Source organism: Tachypleus tridentatus, chromosome 1 (assembly GCF_004210375.1).
Source record: "Tachypleus tridentatus isolate NWPU-2018 chromosome 1, ASM421037v1, whole genome shotgun sequence".
Lineage (NCBI taxonomy): Eukaryota > Metazoa > Arthropoda > Merostomata > Xiphosura > Limulidae > Tachypleus > Tachypleus tridentatus.
Genome location: NC_134825.1, coordinates 24,103,772 through 24,128,140, shown reverse-complemented (window position 1 = coordinate 24,128,140; position 24,369 = coordinate 24,103,772). Strand labels below are relative to the sequence as shown.

General features: G+C 32.9%; 1 protein-coding gene across 1 annotated transcript in view; it reads left to right on the top strand.

The window, feature by feature from the left end:
* Positions 1 to 21,191, top strand: part of LOC143244565 (cardioacceleratory peptide receptor-like) — an 89,476-nt gene extending 68,285 nt beyond the window's left edge. The window contains exons 3-8 of the mRNA XM_076489496.1: positions 14 to 117; positions 4,560 to 4,653; positions 5,563 to 5,850; positions 13,685 to 13,804; positions 14,980 to 15,160; positions 16,208 to 21,191. Of these exons, the coding sequence (XP_076345611.1) occupies positions 14 to 117; positions 4,560 to 4,653; positions 5,563 to 5,850; positions 13,685 to 13,804; positions 14,980 to 15,160; positions 16,208 to 16,481 (1,061 nt within the window). The 3' untranslated portion in view covers positions 16,482 to 21,191. The remainder of the gene's footprint in view (positions 1 to 13; positions 118 to 4,559; positions 4,654 to 5,562; positions 5,851 to 13,684; positions 13,805 to 14,979; positions 15,161 to 16,207) is intronic.
* The last annotated feature ends 3,178 nt before the right edge of the window (positions 21,192 to 24,369 follow it).

Here is a 24,369-nt window from a genome sequence, read left to right as displayed (position 1 = left end):
ATGTATGTTTCAGATATGACAGTAGGTCTGGTCAGTGTGCTAACGGACATCGTTTGGAGAACCACAGTGGAGTTCCATGTTGGAAATATTGGGTGTAAGATCATCAAATACCTCCAGGTAGATGTCATCACTTTCGATTAATCCTATCAGAACATTACAATCATCTTGTTTTTTAACATTCAATACAAACTTGCTTAACTGTATTTTCTGTAGCTATTTAATTATATATTTTTGGCAAATTGTGATTTAAAAGTTTGCTGGCATTCGACTTATCTGTCTTTTAATACCCAAATGAATTCTTATTTTATCAAGTCCAACATTTTGTTTATGAAATCGTTACACTGTAGTGTCTAAAAGAAGAAACAAAAATAATCATAAAAATCCTACTGTTCAGATTTTATTAATATTTTACAAAAATATCTAATTTTTAATTAATTAGTTTAATTATGTTAAAATGTATTTTGTACACAAAAGGACAACACGAGTTTGGATTGTTTTAGTTCCTGCTAACTTTAAAATTCTTAAGAAAATATTTCAGGTTTAAAACTTCTGTTTTATTTCAGTAGTGTAACAGGTAATGTTGTGCACGCATTTATTAAGTGAAGTAAGCTACTCACTTATATTTTAGTGACGTATTCAGCGTAAATATATATATATATATACATTTAATAAGTATTATCTACAGGAAGGAAAATAAGTTTATTTAATAAATGATACTCTGCAATTAACAAAAATAAAACTGGTTTCTTCATAATATCTTATTTAGAACCAACTATACCAACCATCTCGTACCAGCTGCATGGTAATTTTCCCCGTCTTTTAATTTTTTGTTATTTTGGACGCACAGTTATTCTCCTGGTTCATAACTGGTAAACTTGAAGTTTAACGTGGTAAACATTTGTGCTTTTTGAAATAGTTACTCTCCCCAAATGTTACTGTTCTCAGGAAAAATCTGATAAGCGTAAACACAAAGCTGTATATTATTAAATAAAAAGTAAAACACTTATACAACAAAGGAATTGTATTTGTGGTTTTCTTAGAGCAAAGCCACATGGGGCTATCTGCTCAGCCCACCAAGAGGAATCGAACCCCTGATTTTAGCGTTGTAAATCCGGAGACATAACGCTGTACTAGCGTGGGTGTACAATAAAGAAACATTTAAAATCCAGTAACATTCGTTAGAATGTTTTAAAACAGCCACTGTTTTCAACACATAGAAAAACAAAACATGAAAAATAAACTACGCTATGATAAAGAAACAATTAGAAACCGAGAGACTTTGTTTAAAACAGATAACCTCAAGAAATATCTCGAAGCGTTCTTGGTTCCAAATATTTGTTAACACCGATATGCTGCCTGATATTAAGTGTTAAAATAAAGCCCATAATGTGGTACATTTATTCAAAACTAGGACTTTCAATTAATATAATTCGGATTATTCAAGAGATCTATGTAATGCCCAAATGTGGTATGTATCTAATAATGCACTTGAATCCATACATTTTAGAATGTGGTACGTATCTTATTGAAGTGTTTCAGTTTTCAGTTTTTTTATGTAATACAAACGTGGATACACGTACTTCAACAAAACTCTATCGGTGTTAGTTTTGTCGCACGATTTATCATAAACTGTAACAAAATACATTACTATAATCACTCATTTCTATAGAAAATAGATAACTAATCGCTTGTCTCTTGCTGGTTATTCACTGTAAAATAAATTATTACCATACTTGCAATGTAAATTAAAAGTAATTATGGTTTTAGAACGAAAAAAATTAGAGTTTTTTTTTTTTTTAACTAAGAAAACCGAGATAAACTACAACAGGTATACAGTGCTGGTCATAATGATATGAAACGATAGAGCTTTGGTATGGCTTATAAAATTGCTTATGGAATGTAGTAAGTTAATCAAAATGACAATTTCTTTGAGAGAAAGGAGGGGTGTATTAAAGGAACTTAAGAGGGTCGAGGTGGCTTGTCACATGAAGGATTAGCTTTAACTCATTAACTGACAAGACAAAAGGCACAGTATAAAGAACGTAAATAGAACAATAAGAAAGCACATAAATATAATGACATTATATGGATATTCTTCAGAAAATGATTTCACTACTCTTTTATAAATTCAATCATTATGACAGTTCGTTCCGGAAGCTAACCTTTACTTTAATCAAAAATGACTTAAGTATTCACCGTACACATGAACTATACGTGTAGTTTATGTGACAAAGTACATATAACATTAAAAAGTAATTGGTTTTAAACTAATTACTGCCACAAATAACATAGGGAGCAAAGAGTGTCAAAAGATTAATTAATTATTTTTTTTAATGTTTCGAAAGAAACTTTCAGACGTTCAGAAATAAAAAAAATGTATATTTAGGACACCTGTACCCTATGAACTACTTTTCAGAAGAACTAAATACTAAAGGCACACTGAGAATAATGACATGGTGTAAGGTGTTTTACAAATTATAACAATATATCAAACCTATCTTAAAATGAACCTATGAATATTGCGGGTGTAAACTTGTGTTCTAAAGCAACTGAACCTGTTTGATGAAAAATAGAAAATTATTTAAAGCTTTGGACACAATTGCGATAACCAAAAATGTAACGAACAAGTGGAATTGTTGCTGCTTACTTGCTTGTTTTTGAAATTTATCGCCAATATGTCACAGGTGTCTACTGCAAAGAATCCGTTTCATACGTACGTACAAACAACTGACAGTGGGCTATACTGATAGACATTCCCTTAACGAAATCCCAGCTCCAAAACTCTAAATGTGTAATTTCTGGAGATCTTCTCCATCGAGGTGCTGACCTCTGGTTTTCTCTCTGGAATTACCATTTAACGAAAGTGAAGATAAAATTATTTTGATACCATAGTCGAACTTAACACCAATCTCGTGTGTCGAAGGAAAAAAAATGAAAATAATGCTAGTTGCTATTAAAGCGATTTAGATATGCATTATGCAATGTAGTATAAATTATATTTATGTATGACAATTAGGATTATAAATGGTCTTAGTAAAATTTTGTTTCCTTAAGATGATTAATTTTTATGATGTAGTAATTTTAAATAAATACGTGATTTCCCAAATAGTAATCCTGCATCGTTATCATACGCAAATGTCAAAATGATTTGTTACAATTCATATAAACGAAATAAAATTATTTGTATTTTACGCATAACCATAAATTGAAATACGTGCACAATTATCCAGACATTTTTATACATTTATTACATAGATCTATAAATGTTCAGCAAATCATAAGATCGAAAAACTATTTTTATCAAACCCAAGACTGTATGCTTAAAGAGAAAAAATACTGCAAAATCAGATAAAATAATGATACAAACAACAGAAAGGAAAAACTACATGAAAACATTGTTCCTATAATCTTGTTACAGATTCATTCTGTACGTTATAGGCCAATAATAAATTCTTTATTCGGGATAATCCTATACTTAGAAAAAAATAAACTCCAAATAACAGAATATTCATCTTATTAGGTTTTATCCTCCAGAGATTACTTAAATGAATTGTCGGAATTTTTAGCTCAATTTGGCGTGCGTGAAACGAATTTAGTAACTCTTAAGTTTGTTTGTTGTAGCAGGAACTACAGAAGCTGCCAATCCTTGTTTTTATGTTGAAAATTCCAACCTGTTTTTCTTGTTTTACAGAGTTTCATTTATTTTCGATAAACTAAAACACACCGTATACAGGTACGCGTATTATTTAGTTTCTTTATTTCTATTTGTTTATAAAGCTGGAAAGAATTTTGTCTTTTAGATTCCGCGATATTAGTGAAAAGTGTTAACAATAAATGTGATAGAATATAACATTTATATGTATGATAAATATACAATATACTATCAATATACAATATACTATAAATATACAATATACTATCAATATACAATATTCTACTTTCTGTTCAGAAGTTACATATTTTAATAAGTATAGATATTACAACTGCTTATTTAGTCATATGAAAAGTTACTGTCATAAAAAAAAAATAATTCAGTTAATGACTAGTACTAAATCTATGGAAAACAAGAACAGTAAAGAAACACAAACCATGATAGAACATGAATTTACAGTAATGATAGCCAACTGTTTAATTTTCATGTTCACCTTGTTTTATATTATATTATTTTTCTACTCATCACATTTTTGTGTTCTGTTATTTTTAACGGATATAACACATGTAGTAGTTGGTTTTGATTTTGGTCAACAAATCTTATCTTGTTCCTTTTTTTAATTCCATTCTTTTCCATAAGTTTTGCTTCACAAATAACTACGTTTTTATTTAACTGTGCAACACTTATCCACAGGCTTTCTTAGAATAACGCGTGTTCTAGTTTCTCTAAAGTTTTCTGAATGGGTGAGTCAAGTGTGAAATGAAAAAAATAAAAATTCCAGTAGTCGTAACTTGATAACATGTGTGTGAGTGAATGTATACTTTTTGCATACTTATTGTTTTAATCTTAGTTATAAAAATGTAACTAATAAGTAATACTCATTGCACTTTGTCAATTTTAATCCCAGATTTTAGTTACCTATTCCTCCACGTACGTGCTTGTGGCGCTGAGTATTGACCGTTATGACGCCATTATTAACCCAATGAAGTTCTCAGGAGGATGTAAGAATTTCTATAATATGTTATTTAAATAATAGTAAAGAATTAGCTATAAATTTGTTTCTATATACAAGTGCATGTAAATAAATGTACTATGTCCTACTTTAGAAGTTCAGGTATTAAATAGCAGTATTTTTTCTTCATAAAACTACATGTTGAATTTCGTTTTAGTTGTTTATAAACACGTCATAACATAAGGCTTCACTATTACACTTTTCTTTCTGTATCGATTTGTAACCCTATTAATGTAGGTAAACAATGATAAACTTACAGTTCTCTCCAACAGACACTATACACTACTGGTATATGAAAACACATTAACAATCAGATAATGTTTTTTTTCATATACCAGTCGTGTAAAGTGTCTGTTGGAGAAAATTGAAAATTTATTCTAAATAAAGTTTCAGTATCCATACCAGCTGTCTTAAGAATACATTTTTATTACAAGTGGGTTTCTTGTCATCATGAATCCGAGGTTTTTCAAAATATATTAGAAATTGAAACTATAAACAAGAAATGAATACTTCTAAAGTAATAATTTTGAACTAAACTTTGCCTAAAGCTACACGAAAACTATCTGTGCTAGCCATTCCTAATTTAGCAGTGAAAGACTAGAGGGAAGGAAGCTGGTTATCACCACTCACAACACAATCTTAAGCTAGTCTTTTACAAACGTACTGTGGGATTTATCGTCACTTTATAACACCACTACGACTGAAAAGGCGAGTTTGTTTGTAGGGCGGGATTTCAAACCTGTGACTCTTGTTTGAGATGAACAAAGAGCCTCTTCTACTTAATAAGCTAACGTTTCAAAGATCAGTCTTAAGAATGTTTAGTTTGATACGTGTTTGTTTTTTGTCTTGCTCTTGTACTTCTGACACACAACTATTTTTATGTATTTTATACTCTTAGGGAAGAGGGCTCGAATACTTGTTATAAGTGCTTGGGTCCTGAGTGCTGTGGCTTCTGCTCCTTCTTTGTTTTTGTACAATGAATCCAAGAAAAGTGGCAAGTTTCAGTGCTGGGCTGAGCTTCAACCCTGGCAGTGGAAAATTTACTTTACCCTGGTGGCCATCTCAGTTTTCTTTCTCCCAGCAGTTATTATTTCCATTTGCTACACTGTCATCGTCTGGACTATTTGGACCAAAAGTGGACCAATAACGTATTCAAAGCAAAAGAGAACAACCTTTCTATCTAAAGGTGAGAAAACTTTTAAGGTCATTCTCTGAACAGAACATATACACGTCAAATTAACTATAAAGGAATTCTGTTAGAAATATGCGTTCACAATTGTCTATGAAATACAATTTGAAAAGTCCGCAATCAACAATATTTTTCAAAGTTGACATATTATATTAGGTGAAAGCTGTAAAGTAGAAAACTGGTACCAAATAACAACACATAAAAGTAGAACGTAAGAAACAAAAAGTTACGCCTGCGAGTAAAGTATTAAGTTTCGTTATATAGGGTTCCCAAAACTGTCTTTCATATTTTGAAATTTAATAACTTAATAATTAAAGAAATACAATCACGCAGAATTCAATATATTGTAGCCCGATTCAAATAGATTTTATTGAAATGTCAGCTGACTTTTATGTGTGCACCAAAAGTGGCTCTCAGCAAACGTTATTCGACTTCAGTTAAAGTTCACTGCAACATGTCTAACAGTAACAGTAGCGATGGTTCTCGTTATCGTGATCTCTACCTCTGTGGTGTTGTCTGTAGGTGTGGGATAAACGATATCCTTAACATACCCTCAAAGAAAGAATTTTGGAAGAGTAATGACTAGAAAATGCGGAGGCCACGGAATTAGTCCAACTCGACAAATACATCGCATTAAGTCTTTTCTTGCGTGGTTACCCTCTGGAGTAAAACAATAAAACAACAACATAGTAATAAAAACTGTTTACATAGGCCTAAACGATGTTGAAAACTGCACGGTTGTATTTATGTAGATATTTAATTAATAAGTTTTGAAATATAAAATATAATTTTCGGTGACCTTGTATATATTTTACATATCTTCGCATGAAATTCGTCGATCTTTCTCTAACATCTGAGTTAACCTTATTTCTTAAAGCATTTATGAGGCTCAGCATGTCCAGGTGGTTAAGGCACTCGAGTCCTACTCTGAGGTTCGCGGTTTTGGATTCCGTGGGGACATTATAATGTGACGGTCAATCCCTCTATTTGTTGGTGGGTGGTGATGACTAGCTGCCTTCCCTCTAGTCTTACACTGCTAAATTAATGATGACTAGCGCAGATAACGTTCTTCTAGCATTGTGCGAAATTCAAAACATTGACAGACCAGCCAAAAGGCAGTTAGGGATTGAGACACTTAGCCTTAGCAGCTTTGTCAATGACAATACAATGAAACCGTCTCCTCGACATTGTTTGTTTGTTTTTAGAATTTCGCGCAAAGCTACTCGAGGGCTATCTGCGCTAGCCATCCCTAATTTAGCAGTGTAAGATTAGAGGGAAGACAGCTCGTCATCACCACTCACCGCCAACTCTTGGGCTACTCTTTTACCAACGAATAGTGGGATTGACCGTCACATTATAACGTCCCACGCCTGGGAGGGCGAGCATGATAGGCGCGACCGGGATTCGAACCTGTAACCCTCGGATTACGAGTCGAACGCTTTAACACGCTTGGCCATGCCGGGCCCTCTTCGACATTCTTCTAAAAGAAGCTCATACATTTTTTTTTCTCTGATAATCTAACTTTTATATTCTTTCTCAGTTAAGATAAAGTAAAATCTTAAATACGTTTTCAAATGTAAACACGGAATAAATATATTAGTTAAGATATATTATCATTATTTCTTTATTATAGTGAAGATAAAGTTCGTTATTTCTGTTTTATATTTAGTAAATTAGACTTCGTATTATGATTATATTCGTTAAAAGTGTAGTGAAACATGCTTGTTTTTTTATGGAGGTATTGAAATGATACGAAAGCTTCTTCTTAAAGCAGTGGGCCTGGCATGGCCAGCTGGTTGAAGCACTTGACTCGTAATCCGAGAGTCGCGGGTTCGAATCCCCGTCACACCAAACATGCTCGCTTTTTCAGCTGTGGGAGCGTTATAACGCGACGGTTAATCCCACTATTTGTTGGTAAAAGAGTAGCCCAAAAGTTGGCGGTAGATGGTGATGACTAGCTGTCTTCCCTCTAGTCTTACACTGCTAAATTAGGGACGGCTAGCACAGATAACCCTCGAGTAGCTTTGTACGAAATTCAAAACAAACCAAACCAAACTTAAACCTGTGAAGATGGCGTATCAAAATAATAGACTTTTCCGTAAAACTTTGATGTTACAATAAATTTATTAATTTTCCAGCTTAACCTTCCAGTAAAGTCTGGTAATGTGTTTATAGGTTATTATGTCTATCTTAACAACTCTCAGAAACATAATCGTATCCCTTCAAACTATGCTCTTTAATTGATATTAAATATTTTCATTAACTGTATTTAAGTGTAAAAGATAAATTTACGAATTCTGTTAGTTCATCAGAAGTTTTATTAATTGAAAGGTCATCAATTGTAATTACCTAGTTTGGAATTATGAATTATCGAAATTGAGTAAGGATATTGATTGAGGTCTGTCATCGGTCATGAACCACGTCAGTGATTCATAATAGGATTTGCTCAGGAATTTCACAAAAAATGAATTTGGACATTTCGGTAAAATCCATCTTAAAAGCAGATTTGTTCCCTGAAATTACACTCAAAACCTTTTATCTCAATGACTAAGTCTGTTATAATATTGATAATACCCAGAGAGTTGATTTTCCAATTGTCAGAAAAAATCCACATATTTCGTCTCAATATCACTAATCATCCTATATTTGTTTCACAATCCTGGAGAAAAAACAGTTATGAATGTTTTAGTAAAACCTGGGCAAACTTACTAAAAAAGATTCTTCAAAGCGAGTTTATCAGTTTTTAATCTGTGATAATGGTCAAGTTTCTTTTCGAAGCCACTCAAGTTCCGATCCATGCAGCAAAAAATGGCTAGGTATACAGTGCGCCATTGTCTGTGTACAATTTACAATTATCTAACTGCTTGTTTTATTGTTTTAATTTTTTATTTAAAAAAATCAAAGAAAGCTACCACTGAAGCCAAAACCAAATTTATCGACAAAACATATTAAATTGAGTTTACATGTATATAATAAAATTTTTGTTTTTCGCGCAAAGCTACTCGAGGGCTATCTGCGCTAGCTGTCCCTAATTTAGCAGTGTAAGACTAGAGAGAAGGCAGCTGGTCATCATCATCCTCCGCCAACTCTTGGGCTACTCTTTTACCAGCGAATAGTGGGATTGACCGTCACATTATAACGCCCCCACGGTTGAAAGGGCGAGCATGTTTGTACGACCGGGATTCGAACCCGCAACCCTTGGATGAGGAGTCGAACGCCTTAACACGCTTGACCATGCCGGGCTATGTAATTAAATGTTGTTGTTGTTGAATTAAGCACAAAGCTACACAATGGGCTATCTGTGCTCTGCCCACCACGAGTATCGAAACCCGAATTCTAGCGTTGTAAGTCCGCAAACGTAATATAATTAAATGTAAAAATAATTAGGCTACGATACAACGCAAAAAAACAAAACAACAAAAACAAGTTTTATTTCAATTGTTATTATCATTATCATAAACAATGTTAATATTTTAGGTTTTTGCTTTGCATAGAGAAAAGACGCCATTTTGATATATATTAAAAAATATCACTGAGACATGTGATTATTCTATAAGTCGTTTATTACTAAATGAAATTAAACACATAGATTTTAAAACACATTTCACATCTTATAACGTAGTTTGAGGTGAATGCTTCGTAAAAATAAAATAATTTGAGGTTATATAACCTCACATATAACTATCTATCTATTGTCAGTAACATTTTAATAATTGATTTACGAACATTTTAGTTTCACTTAAGCCAATATTCTCATTTTTGATACGTAATGAGGCCCAACACAGATCCGTTAGGTTTTGAGAGTCACTATCGCAAACGTTGTAATGTAGGTATTTCACATGCTTCATATCCAACGAGGACATCATTACCATTAGCAGTGCGACTGTGAAAAGAATTCATTTCGATTTTTCGTGAGTGCATTATACCTTTACCCGATACTTTGATCGTTAGACAGCAAATTTTGAAAGCATAGTTTTTCAATAGATTTTTTTAAAATTTGAAACAAGGTGTTATTAAATTTACGGAGCTCATCTGTCTGTAAGTATTTATGATTTTTAAAATATAATTTCTGTATCTTTCTTATATTGCAAAGTATTTAGTGTGTGATTAATTAATTTGAAAGAAGACATCAAGAAAACGTTTGGCTTAACAGGTGTGCACTGTAACCACCATGTAAACTAAGTACTGTTATGGTGTGAACTGTAACCACCATGTAAACTAAGTACTGTTATGGTGTGAACTGTAACCACCATGTAAACTAAGTACTGTTATGATGTGAACTGTAACCACCATGTAAACTAAGTACTGTTATGAATTATCACTGAAATTCAAATACCTAAAATTAAAACACAAACTCAAGAAGATTTTTCGTTTGTTTTGGTTAAGCACAAAAATGCACAATGAGTTATTTGTGCTTTGCCTACTGCGGGTATTGAAACCGGCAATTCAGCAGTGTAAGTTTCCAGTGCTTACCAACTTATAGCAGTGTAAGATAAGGAGGCATGTACATATTAATAATCTTAACTGATACTTTGTATACCAGAGCTTAAGTATATCTAACTTTCTAATGCAGAATTGATGCTTATAATAAAAATAGTTGAATGACTGAACTTGTATGGACAACAGTATTTTTCTCTTTATGATTTATTTGAAAATTCAAAATTGTTCTTATTAATGGATTATCAGTACCTTAAGAGGAGCTTTTCATAATTGTTATCTATTTGATTACTAATGGATTATCAGTATCTTAAGATGACCTTTTCACAACTGTTATCTATTTCATTATTAATGGATTATCAGTATCTTAAGAGAACTTTTCACAACTGTTATATATTCAATTATTAATGGTTTATCAGTATCTTAAGAGGAGCTTTTCACAACTGTTATTTATTTGATTATTAATGGATTATCAGTATCTTAAAAGGAGCTTTTCACAACTGTTATCTATTTGATTATTAATGGATTATCAGTATCTTAAGAAAACTTTTCACAACTGTTATATATTCAATTATTAATGGTTTATCAGTATCTTAAGAGGAGCTTTTCACAACTGTTATCTATTTGATTATTAATGGATTATCAGTATCTTAAGAGAACTTTTCACAACTGTTATATATTTAACAGATTTTTTTTCTGGAGTTGCTGATAAACGTTTCTGCCCGGCATGGACAAATTTTTAGGGTGATCGACTCGTAATCTGAGAGTCGCGGATTTGAATTTCCGTCACACAAACATGCTCGTCGTTTTAGCCGTGAGGGCGTTATGATGTATTAAACAATCCCACTCTTCGTTGGTAAAAGAGTAGCCTAAAAGTTTGCGGTGGGCAGTGATAACTAGCTGTCTTCCCTCTAGCCTTATACTGGCAAATTAGGGACGGCTAGCGCAGATAGCCCTCGAGTAGCTTTGTGCGAAATTCAAAACAAATTGTCTGGTTGGTTCTGACGAGTCAAGTTTATCGAGGATGTAGTTTTTCGTGAAATTCAAAAACAAGCAAACAAATACACATTTCTTCATTCATTGAATTTCGCGTAACTCGACTGCAGGGCTATCTGTGTTAGCCGTCGCCAATTTAAAAGCAATAAACCAGAGAAAAGCTAGTCGACTTCAACTGTCGCAAATCCATGACTGACGTTTTACAAACGAAATTGGAACTGGCTGTCACATAACAACGCCCCCACAGCAGGTTCAGTGAATGGGCTCACGTGCCCAAGCCATGGCAAGTATTTGGCTTATACAGCTAGTGTAAGCGAACGGGAAAAAATAAAACAAATTGACTTACTCCGATTTTTTAAAAATTAATTTCAATCAAAGTGCCCCACGCTAGAACAGCGGAAAGTCTACGGATTTACAACCATATAATCAGTGGTTCGAGTCCCCTCGGTGGGCTCAGCAGATAGCCCGATGTGGCTTTCCTATAAGAAAACATACACACACTCTCTCAATTTTTTTTTCACCTAACTCAATAAATACTAAAGTGATCTGATGAAAGTAAGACGAATTATCTATTTTTTATTGACATTAAAATGACTGAATGCATGTATATATATTGCGTAATTTTTCGAGAGCTAAGTTTTAAGAATCATAAAAGCAGTTTGTTTGAAGCGATACTTCAATAAAAGTAAGTAAAGGCTTTATGTGTAAATTTTTTCTTGCCTTAAAGACTTACAGACATCAAAACGTGAATCAGCAAGGGCTAGTACACAGTATAGAAACAAAGAACTAAACATACAAGTTATAGGCCTCTTGAACAACTCTTGCCTGAAACTTTGTTCTCAACAAATCTATTAAAATTTTTCAGTCATAATTCACTCTAAAATTCTATCTAATTAACTTGAAGTACATTTAAATATTTTTCAAACACTTCTTTCTCAGTATGTCAGAGGTTTTGCTGACGATATAATCTTTACTGTACGAATTAGATGCCTCACCAAATTTAGAAGAATAGAACACCGAAGGATACCTATCGTATGTAACATGAAAAGTTTAATTTACGCTTTAAAATCGTACGAAGTATAAGCGTTTTAAAGAAAGAGACGAGTTCGCTGTGAGCTGTTTTAAAAATAACTACTGTTTATGTTAACATAACATTGAAGACCGCTGTTTAAAAAACAGTCACATAATAGTCTAGAAACTAAACATTTACCTAGAGCGTAGGTGCAAGACACAGGCAGTTTCAGAAAGCTGTATTAAGTTAATTTTGAAAATGTTGAGATGGCATATAAGGCTTAATCAGTATTCTTCTTGTTTTTCTTTGTTGTTAAGATTTTAATTTATTGTACATGTTGGATTCCATGTACAATCCTTTTGGTAATAAAGTGATAGACAAGAGGATATGGTTTGGTTTGAATTTCGCGCAAAGCTACTTGAGGGCTATCTGCGCTAGCCGTCCCTAATTTGGCAGTGTAAGAGTAGAGGAAAGGGGACTAGTCATCACCACCCACCGCCAATTCTTGGGCTACTTTTTTACCAACGAATAGTGGGATGGACCTCACATTATAACGCCCCCACGGCTGAAAGGGCGAGCATGTTTGGTGTGACGGGGATTCGAACCCGCGACCTTCGGATTACGAGTCGAGTGCCTTAACCACCTGGCCATGCCGACAACAGGAAAACTATTTAGTCACCACCAGTCATCATCAACTCTTGAAGTACTTGAAATTATTTATTGAATGTTTGACAAGATTTCTCTTATTTCCTTGGATTTAATTCATTCTACACTCGAGTAATCCACTATTTGATAACTTCATTTTAAATCTACTTGTAAAAAATCTCAATCAGGATTTGTTCGTAAGTATATATCTTTTTATACATTTAAACTTTTAATTTTTTCACGCACAAAAAAATACAAAATTACATAGAACTGTATCATATTGTATTGGCAGAATCGTATGAAACAGCGCTTTTTGGCCAACTATGTAACATTAAATACGTGTTCGTATGCTTAAAATGCATAATTATTATACGGCAACAGAATATTTAATTACATTTAAGCAAGTTGAGTAAGACTTAACATATTTTATGTCAATCATGTGTTTCCTTTCAAATAGCCACCCCTCCTAGTGGCTCAGCGGTATGTCTGCGGACTTCCAACGCTAAAAACCGGGTTTCGATACCCGTGGTGGGCAGAGCACAGATAGCCCATTGTGCTTAATTCAAAACAACAGCCTATTAAATAATAAAATGTAATTCTAGCGCGTAAGATGATATCAATACAGGTCGGGCTCATATTGTTAGAAATTTCAAGTATTGAACATTAGGTGACTTTAAGTAAACTCACTGATATTGTTGAATAATCAACAATTTATAGAACTGATAGTTTCGTCAAATTTAGGAAGCACAATAAAACTCAGAACAACCGTTAGCGTAGAAGAAAACCGAAGAATAAGTTCCAGAGGAATCATCCCAAAGGCTAAAGTGAAAACCATCAAGATGACAATTGTGATTGTGCTAGGTAATGTCTTTTTGTTGACGATCACTTTAAAATGTGGTACAATTTAGTTAAGACTATAAAAATACTCATGTAATTGTGCATGGTCTTTCTGGGTACTGGCCAAAATCGATAAAGAACTGATAAAAAAGTACATTTTAAGGTTCAAATATGTTTTTTATCGATTAGATTGAGAAAACACCGATAATTATACAAGCATTTCAAACTTTTCGGAGTGGTCTTAAAGTTAATGTTGTCTCGTTTTGTGGATGTCACACAATATCTTTATTTCTAAAAACAAAATGGTTCGTGTAATTTAATCGTTAGTTTGGTAAAACTAGGTGATGGATACAGATTCTCAGAGGAAGTCATACCTCGAGGATTCTAAAGTATACCTATATTGGTTATATTTTTTCTAAAACTCAAATGATTGATGCCTAAACTAAACTCACTGTTTAATTTTAATAGCACTAAACTCACTGTTTAATATTAATAGCACTAAACTCACTATTTACTTTCAGTAGCTGTCACCCATATTTAGTTTTGACAGCCATCACCTGTCTGTGGTTTTACAGACTTCACGTCAACTACTGTATAGTTTTAACAGACTATTTACCGCAGTTGTCACACAACTCTCATATATCCTTTTTGCCTTAAATTAAAAACAAAGCGAAACACCCCTTCTTCCAGAAATCTGACTTACATTATTTACTTTATACAGTAAAACGTTATTTATTGACTATTATAAAATATGAGAGAGTATATCATTATAATTACTACTTTTTTAAATAACATACCGATAACACTTGCTTCTAGTTAGTGTAAGTTTTAGAAGTAGACTCAGTCATAATGGTTGAGATGATACAATGTTTTATTGGTCTATAGAAGAGTGCTTGATGAATTTGTTTCTGGTTTTGCTCTATAATTTGTTACATATTTTATTTATAATATTATTATTGATAAATTTATTTGACATACATTTTTTTTGATAAAGTGTCTTTATGTTGTTAAATATGGAGCAAATTATCACTATGTAAAAGCTTTAATCACAATCAAATAAACAATAATTACATTTCAGCAAAATTGAAACACACGTAAGGATCTCATTTGTTACGACGTTTTTGAGAAAGACACTACGTCAACAAAAAAAAACATTAATAATATCCATTATATAAATGTGTTTGTGTGTTGTTTTCTAGTGTTTATTTTGTGCTGGAGTCCTTATTTCGTCTACGATTTACTACAAGTGTTTGGATATATTAGACACAATCAAACTACGATTGCGATTTCGACATTTGTCCAGAGTTTGGCACCCCTCAACAGTGCAGCTAACCCTATCATTTACTGTTTCTTCACTACCACTCTTTATCGGAATCTGAGGTAAGATAATCTAATCTTATTATTTTCAGTTTATTTATCACTACTCTTTATCGGAATCTGAGGTGAGAATAGCTAACCCTATAACTTACTGCCTCTTTACCACCACTGTTTATCGGAGTCCGATGTAAGAATAGCTAACCCATTCAGAAACTGATTCTTTACCACTATTCGTTATCTGAGGTAATAATAATAATAATGACAGGTTTGCTACACTGTAAGTAAAATCCTGAGATCTGATATCCGGCGGTACGATTATTCAAAGAAGACGTTTTGAATGGATATTACAATACTTTCAGGCATTTATTGTTTGCTCAGTCCTATACTGTACCGACGCAAATATCAAGTACTATCACATGTTTTTGTTATTTACTACTAAAGTCTAACCTACTACCCTCTGTCATAACGTAAGTGATTTAGTTCGTTTTGTCTTTCGCGCAAAGCTACTCGAGGGCTATCTGCGCTAGGCGTCCCTAAATTAGCAGTGTAAAACTAGAGGGAAGGCAGTTAGTCATCATCACCCACCACCAACTCTTGGGCTACTCTTTTACCAATGAATAGTTGGATTGATCTCGCATTATAATAGCCCCACGGCTGAAAGGGCGAGCATGTGAGTGCAACGGTGATTCGAACCCGCAAACCTTGGATTACGAGACGAACGCCTGAACCCACCTGGCCATGCCGGGCGCTAGAGAAACATAAGTCAAAATTTTAGAAAATTATTTTGTCGCTCGTTCGTACGCGCTCTCTCTATTCAAACTCCTAGCTTTGTAGATAACTTAACTTTCTAAAATACTAACGGATTGTGTGTAGTTGTTTTGTTATTCCATAATAGTGTTATGTTCGTAAGTTTCTCTGACAAACCCTGTTCGAATAAACGTAAGGATTCAAGGTTAAAATGTAACAACTATTTCGAAACAGATGTACAGTTTAACGTAGCATAATACGCTAACATGTCATCTCACTATTGTATATGATTGGATAACATAATCTAACTCATATATATATATATATATGTATTTTAACTTTAAATAAATTCGTTTCTTTCAGAAAATTACCATTCTGCAACTGGCTTGCAAAAAGCGTCTGTTTCTGTTTCCCATCAATGCAGCGCCCTCTAAGAGAGGCCACATTTTTCCGAACATCAGAGAACACCATGTCAGAGTCGTTAACCAGGTCATCCCGAAGAAATTCTGGATCCCAGTTTTCGCTCAAATCCAACCCATCTAATAGCACTACTCCTAAGCGACACATAGTGGACAAGAATAGAACCAAAACATGTATCTTAAGAACGAGTCAAAACCAGATCTGTTCAGATGTCTGAAGTTGGTATTTTTATAGTACGGGAGCTACTATATACGACAATTTGATTTGTTGTTATATTTATATTTGTTGTTATGACGTAATAGATAGAGATTTTGTGATGAATTGAGATGTGAATGTTTTTGTATCGTATCTTAAATATCATGAAACAGATAATCCTTTGTACCGTGTAACATCCATTTCAACAAACAAACCTATAGCTTGTTGTTACAGTTATTCATGCTTAGCATTTGTCATAAAGGGATAAAAAAGAAAGTTCTTAACAGGCTTTTAAGAAGTTTAGTTGAGAAACTGTATAAAAGAAATAAATTGAACACATTTTGACGAAACTGGGAGTAACGGCGGGTGAAGTAAAATGTTGTGTTATCTGAAGCGCTAAGCGTTTGATCTTTGATAACTTTAAACCACATAGGAGGAAAAAACAATAGACTTTGAAACTAACAATGCATCTTAATATGTAGTAAGAATTCTGTTCCTATTTCTAGAAGAGTTCCCCACTAGTATAGCGACAAGTCTACAGATTCACAACTCTAAAATTGAAGGTTCGATTCCCCTTGGTATACTCAGCAGATAGCCTTCTGTGGTTTTGCTATAATAAAACGCACACGCATTTCTAGAACAATAATAGGAATATATAACATATATATTTAAAGTATTTATTTGGATTTATGTCATTTGTAACCAGGGCCCGGCATCGCCAAGTGATTAAGGCACTCGACTCGTAATCACACCACACATACTTGCCCTTTCAGCCGTGGGGGCGTTATAATGTGACAGTCAATCCTACTTTTCGGTGGTAAAAGAGTAGTCCAATAATTGGCAGTGGGTGATGAAGGCAGCTAGTCATCACTGCTCAATTAGGGACCGATAGCCCTCGTGTAGCTTTGCACGAAATTCAAAACAAACCATTCGTAACTGAATACGCTTCTCTCTCTGTTACACATAACCACATTGTTTACTTTCTGTGTAAAGTGATAATAGTTTTCCAGTGTGTTATATTCATACAATTCTTTACACCAATCCTAAATCTATCTATGAAGTAGCTAAGGAAAATACAGATAATAAAATATCGTATAATTCTTCTAAATTCTTGAATAATTGAGCTTCCATTTACTAGTTAAGGAGTACTATTCATATAATGTTAATAGTGTGAACATGTAATAAATGTCTCCATAGACAAGTGGGTTTGGCGTTCGACCCCTACTCTGAGGGTCATGGGTTCGATTCCCCTTCGCACCAAACATGCTCGTCCTTTCACCTGTGGGCCGTTATAATGTGACGGTTAATCCCACTATTCGTTAGTAAAAGAGTAGTCCAAGAATTGGCGTTGGCGGTGGGTGGTGATGACTAGCTACCTTCCCTCTAGTCTCACACTGCTAAATTAGGGACGGCTAGCACAGATATCCCTCGAGTAGCTTTGTGCGAAATTCAGAAACAAACAAAAAATTTTTGCTATTACAATCGTAACATTTTTCTTATTCAATAGAAATACCTTTGAAATACATACTATAGGTAAATAAAAGAAATGATTAAACATTTAAATATTATGTGTGACAGTCGTAAATACGATTTAACATGGATTCCATTATTCAGGGTGTAGGTGATAGCAAGATGCAGAAAAAAAACATGTGCATTAACCTTACAGACATAAACCAATCTCTAAAAGCTATTGTACCATACTCGAGACAAATAAACCATTAAGATTAATCCAGAAAACACATTTTTTTTAGCTATAGCACAAAATCATGATTGTTTGGTTTGTTTTGAATTTCACGCAAAGCTACACGAGGGCTATTTGCGCTAGCCGTCTCTAATTTAGCAGTGATGACTAATTGCTTTCCCTCTAGTCTTCCCTCGCAGACTTGAAGACATTAAAATGTCACGATCAATCCCACTATTCGTTGGTAACATTTTAATGTCTCCAAGGCTGAAAGGGCGAACATGGTTGGAGTGACAAGGATTCGAACCCACGACCCTCAGATTACGAGTCAAGTGCCTTACACCACCTAGCCATTCCAGGCTTCAAAAAACATAATAGGATGATGGTAAGTTTTCTACTTGCATCAAAGACATATGTTTAATGTTTCCACAGTGTACAACAGGTTCATTTTTATTGTTTAAATTTAAAGTTTCTCTTTCGTACTGTATATATATTGTTTTTCCAGTCTGTTGGTTTTCGAGCTTATCTATTTGTTTAGTTTCCGTATTTCCACTGTATGAAGAACGGAATTAGTAGTGAGAGAGGGCTAAAGCTGTATTTCAGTTTATAAGTTTTAAATACCACTTCTGCTCTGTTGCTTAATCTTGTATTTTATGGGTTGATAATGGATTTGTCGTTCTACTAATTTCACACATAAAAATGTATATGCTTTCCTATCAAGGTACTTTAATGTTAACAGTTGGCTAAAAGAAGTGACTCACTATGTCACACTTAACTGAAGAAGGAACTTAACTGTTAACAGTTTGATTGGTTAGAAGAAGTGACTTACTATGACACACTTAGCTGAAGAAGGTACTTAAATGTTAACAGTATGATCGGTTAGAAGAAGTGACTTACTATGCCACACTTAACTGAAGAAGGTACTTAAATGTTAACAGTATGATCGGTTAGAAGAAGTGACTTACTATGACACACTTAACTGAAGAAGGTACTTAAATGTTAACAGTATGATCGTTTAGAAGAAGTGACTTACTATGTCACACTTAACTGAAGAAGGTACTTAAATGTTAACAGTATGATCGGTTAGAAGAAGTGACTTACTATGTCACAGTTAACTGAAGAAGGTACTTAAATGTTAACAGTATGATCGGTTAGAAGAAGTGACTTACTATGCCACACTTAACTGAAGAAGGTACTTAAATGTTAACAGTATGATCGGTTAGAAGAAGTGACTTACTATGTCACAGTTAACTGAAGAAGGTACTTAAATGTTAACAATATGATCGGTTAGAAGAAGTGACTTACTATGCCACACTTAACTGAAGAAGGTACTTAAATGTTTACAATATGATCGGTTAGAAGAAGTGACTTACTATGCCACACTTAACTGAAGAAGGTACTTAAATGTTAACAGTTTGGTTGGTTTTCTTATAAATATTTATGTTCTTATCAGTTTAGATCTCATTGTAAAGTAACAAATTATCCAAGAGTAAAGTTGTTGTTTTTATTTAATTTGCTAAACAAACCATTATAATAGACTCACATACGGGAACTTCTGTAAGTACTTAGATATTGAACACTACTTGTTCATATACTACTTCTAAGGGAGTGAATGAAGGCGGTAATGTTCGTCATATTCACGTGATTACATAGTTGATAGTCTAAGTAATTTTTCTGGTCTGAGAATTCGTAATAAACTTACGTATTTCACTGTGGAACTTCTTCACATTGATAATCTTACATTTACGTCACCACTGAATTGATTCGTCTTCGTCTCACACGATCTATGTGATCCCAACTCCCCGTCCAAAGTTGCTTTTCTTTTCTTTCACTATTCACCTAAATAATCTTCTTTATGCCATTTTTAGTGCTCTACACAAGTTACTTCATTACTGTCACAATGGGCAGTCAGTTTCCTTTACTTTCTGGTTAGACTCATGTAAATAAACTTTATTTTACTTTCTGGTTAGACTCAAGTGTATATAAACTTTTTTTTACTTTCTGGTTAGACTCAAGTGTATATAAACTTTTTTTTAGTTTCTGGTTAGACTCAAGTGTATAAACTTTATTTTACTTTCTAGTTAGATTCAAGTGTATATAAATTTTCTTTTACTTTCTGGTTAGACTCAAGTGTATATAAACTTTCTTTTACTTTCTGGTTAGACTCAAGTGTATATAAACTTTCTTTTACTTTCTGGTTAGACTCAAGTGTATATAAACTTTCTTTTACTTTCTGGTTAGACTCAAGTGTATATAAACTTTCTTTTACTTTCTGGTTAGACTCAAGTGTATATAAACTTTCTTTTATTTTCTGGTTAGACTCAAGTGTATATAAACTTTCTTTTATTTTCTGGTTAGACTCAAGTGTATAAACTTTATTTTACTTTCTAGTTAGATTCAAGTGTATATAAACTTTCTTTTATTTTCTGGTTAGACTCAAGTGTATATAATCTTTCTTTTATTTTCTGGTTAGACTCAAGTGTATAAACTTTATTTTACTTTCTAGTTAGATTCAAGTGTATATAAACGTTCTTTTACTGTCTAAAAATGTGTGTAAACTTCTTCATCACCACTGCTTGAAAAGTCTTGAAACCATCTGGTATATATTTCAATTTTCGTGTTTTTCTGTGATTTGACCTTGTCATATCAAATAGGTATTGTTAACTGTGCAAATTGTGGCATACGTAATGTAGTTCAAGTAATGTTAAAAATGATAACGTTCATTATATATAATTACTTCAAATATATTGAGCGTCTAAACTAGTTTTACTATGGGCATCATTCAGTATTGACTTTCTATTTTTTTCAACTATTAACAGCGCACCAAACAAAAAAAATAATATTTAACTAAAATATACCCTTGAAGGAGGTGGTACAGCAGAAAATGTGACGTAAATGGCGTGTTTTTTTTAAAGATAAGTGTTCAATAGTTATCATTATAACACGTAATAAGTTCTAGTCAGTTCAGATTTACAAGTAGTAAAAGATAACATGTCATCACGATATTCTTTAATCGAAGTGTGTGTATTACTTATATACTATGTATTTCTATAATAGTGATAATAAAATAGAAAAGTATGAAACAGTGAATTTTTCGTTGTTCGAACACTAGAAAAGTAAAGAGTCTTGAAAGAGCGATTTCGAAATCAAGTCTTTCTTCTCATATGGTAATTTCTGTAGAATCAAAATAAGAAGAGATAATGTCTTTGATATAGGTGTTCCAACTGGTTAATAAAAGCTTTTGAAGTGAAGTACAATAGTAGTAGAATACACTATAAGGAAAATAACGTTTGAATAATTATACATTATTTGATTCTTTAACTCAGTCCATCTACACCACTCTGAAAAACAGTGAAAACTACTTTATCAGTAATGTTTGGTAAGAAAGAACTGTTCTTTCTTATTGTTTGGCCACAAAGATGTGATCGTGCTCTTGATACTGATAAATTACTTACAAAGAAAAAAGCATTTTGAACTTTATTTTGTTGTAAAAAAAAGAAGTTTATGCCGAGGTATTTATGACATGTGATAAATAGTAAACTATTTATAGATATATATACAAAACATTACTAATCAACTTGGGCATAATAAATAGACTGATAATTCCTCTCTATTGTTTTCAGCCCTACAGTGGCTCAGTTGTATGTCTGCGGACTTACAACGCTAAAAACCAGGTTTCGATACCCGTGGTGGGCACAGCACAGATAGCCCATTGTGTAGCTTTGTGCTTAATTCAAAACAACAACTATTATTTTTAAATAACAACTCTATAACGAGCAAGCAGTATGAACAATAGTTATTGTAAGAATCCATCAGAATGGAACAAGGGCATGTCTGCGAACACATAAGACTAAAAACTACGTTTCAATTCATGTGGTAGGTACAATACAACCCACTTTATAGATTTATATTTAACTACAAATAGCGTGTTATAATAATGTTTTACGTACAAAAATAAACACTTTGCTTCAAGTAGATACATTCTAATTTTATCTCGGATGAAACTGTAAAATGGTGAAAATATAGTGTTTCTAATGAAATAAATATTGTCAAGTAAAACACTGTGTTTGCATTGTTCATTAAACGCTGATTTGGACGAAAACGATAAATTTAGTGTTTTAGTGATTATAATTGATATTTGATACAAATAAATTTTGGTGTATTATTTAGATGGTAGGTAAAAATACGTGATGTTCTTAAAATATTTTACACTCAGTTTTGTAAGACAGTAAACTGAAGGTTTTAATTAATGAAGACATACAATATCTCAAACCATGACGATAATTATAATTTAAATAATTTAAAATAAAAGTTTCTAACATTTTGCTCGGATACAGTTAATAATATATATTAAAATATAAATGTTTTCACTTGAATATTACCCTGCAGTATAAAGTTTATTGTCTGATACTAATGTTCAAGTGTGAACTGAGGAAGTGCATTACAATTATTAAGAACTCTCATTTACTTTAAAGGTTATGCCTGAGAAATAAAGACTTCTTAAACCTAATTTTCTTTGCAAATACGTTTTGGAATTAAACAGTTAAGCCTATTTTATTATAAAACGTTTAATTTTTAATAGGCTGATAAAATAATTACCATTGTTTATGGTGCGAGAAACGTCGCATTTTCTTTAATACAATCGTCTTTTTGTGATAAGTTTGTTTGTTTGTTTTTAATTTCGCACAAAGCTACTCGAGGGCTATCTGTGCTAGCCGTCCCTAATTTAGCAGTGTAAGACTAGAGGGAAGGCAGCTAGTCATCACCACCCACCGCCAACTCTTGGGCTACTCTTTTACCAACGAATAGTGGGATTGACCGTCACATTATACACCCCCACGGCTGGGAGGGCGAGCATGTTTAGCGCGACGGCGGTGCGAACCCGCGACCCTTAGATTACAAGTCGCACGCCTTACGCGCTAGGCCATGCCGGGCCTTGTGATAAGAAACATACATAATAACATACCACAAACAGTAAAGTACAGAATTCTATACAATTATTCTTTTATTTTACTACGCAATTTGTTGAATTATTTTAATACTATTTTACATCACAAATATATTTCTTCGCTTTCTTTTCATATTTACTTTTAATTTTTTTTAATTCAGACTTTTGTTTCACACGTGTCTGTTTGCTGAAAATTATGAAAACTATAGCAGTGTGTTGCATATTTAATCTGAATAGTCAGGCGTGCTTTTTTTGTTTATACAGCACAAATGTTTACACAACATCAATAGCATATTATGAACAACATTTTTCAGTCGTTAAACCAATTTGTTGTACAGGTGTTTCGCAACGTTGTTATTTGTTGCTGTTTTATCACTTTGCGAAACCGCATCTCATATCAAATTTGGTTATGTTATTTTAAATATTTATTATATCGCTTGTGGGTTTAGAAAGAACATTTTATAAGCTAAAAATACACATTTCACTCTTTACACATTACGAACTACTTACCATGCAAAATGATGTTGCAATGAGTTATGATTAACCTTTTACGTTTAATAATTCCTGACAAAAATGCTTTTGAAATAACAATCAGTTAAATGAGTAATAAGAAAATTTTGTTATACGTAACATTAAGTTTGATTGGAAGTATAATAACTGTTATAAGTTTTTGACAAAAGCCTAAACGTAAATATGATATAATTTTGAATTAACATCTTGCTTTCAACATTTCTTTATGACGTATAGAACTAACAAATGCTACTGTTATGTTATTTTACACATTTATGACATTCTATAGAATTATTTCAAACAGTAATAAAATACAAGAACGTGGTTATCTTTATTGCCGATGTATTTATCTTTCACGGTAATGTTCACACTAGTACATTTTTGTAATAAAAAATAAACAACATTTCCAAGAGCCTGCAGAGATGAATAATCGTGTTCTAATGTGAATAATTTACATTCGTATATTTGATAACAATTGAAATTACTTCTGCCACTTTTGGTTTACTACCAGTGTAAATTGGTAGTATGTTAAAAACCATTGAAGAATATATCAAACGTGCTGTTGTGTACTAACATCTGTTATCTCTTTTTATACGATCTATATTTACTACATGTTGAATATACAATTATATATTTGACTGTATTTAAATACTCTAAGGAATACTTCAAGTTTTCTTGATATTTTAACCACCAACTTTAACTTAACAGATATTTCTGACTTACATTTAGGGTTAACACGTTCTGTAGAGTGTGTGTTTTCTTTTAGCAAAG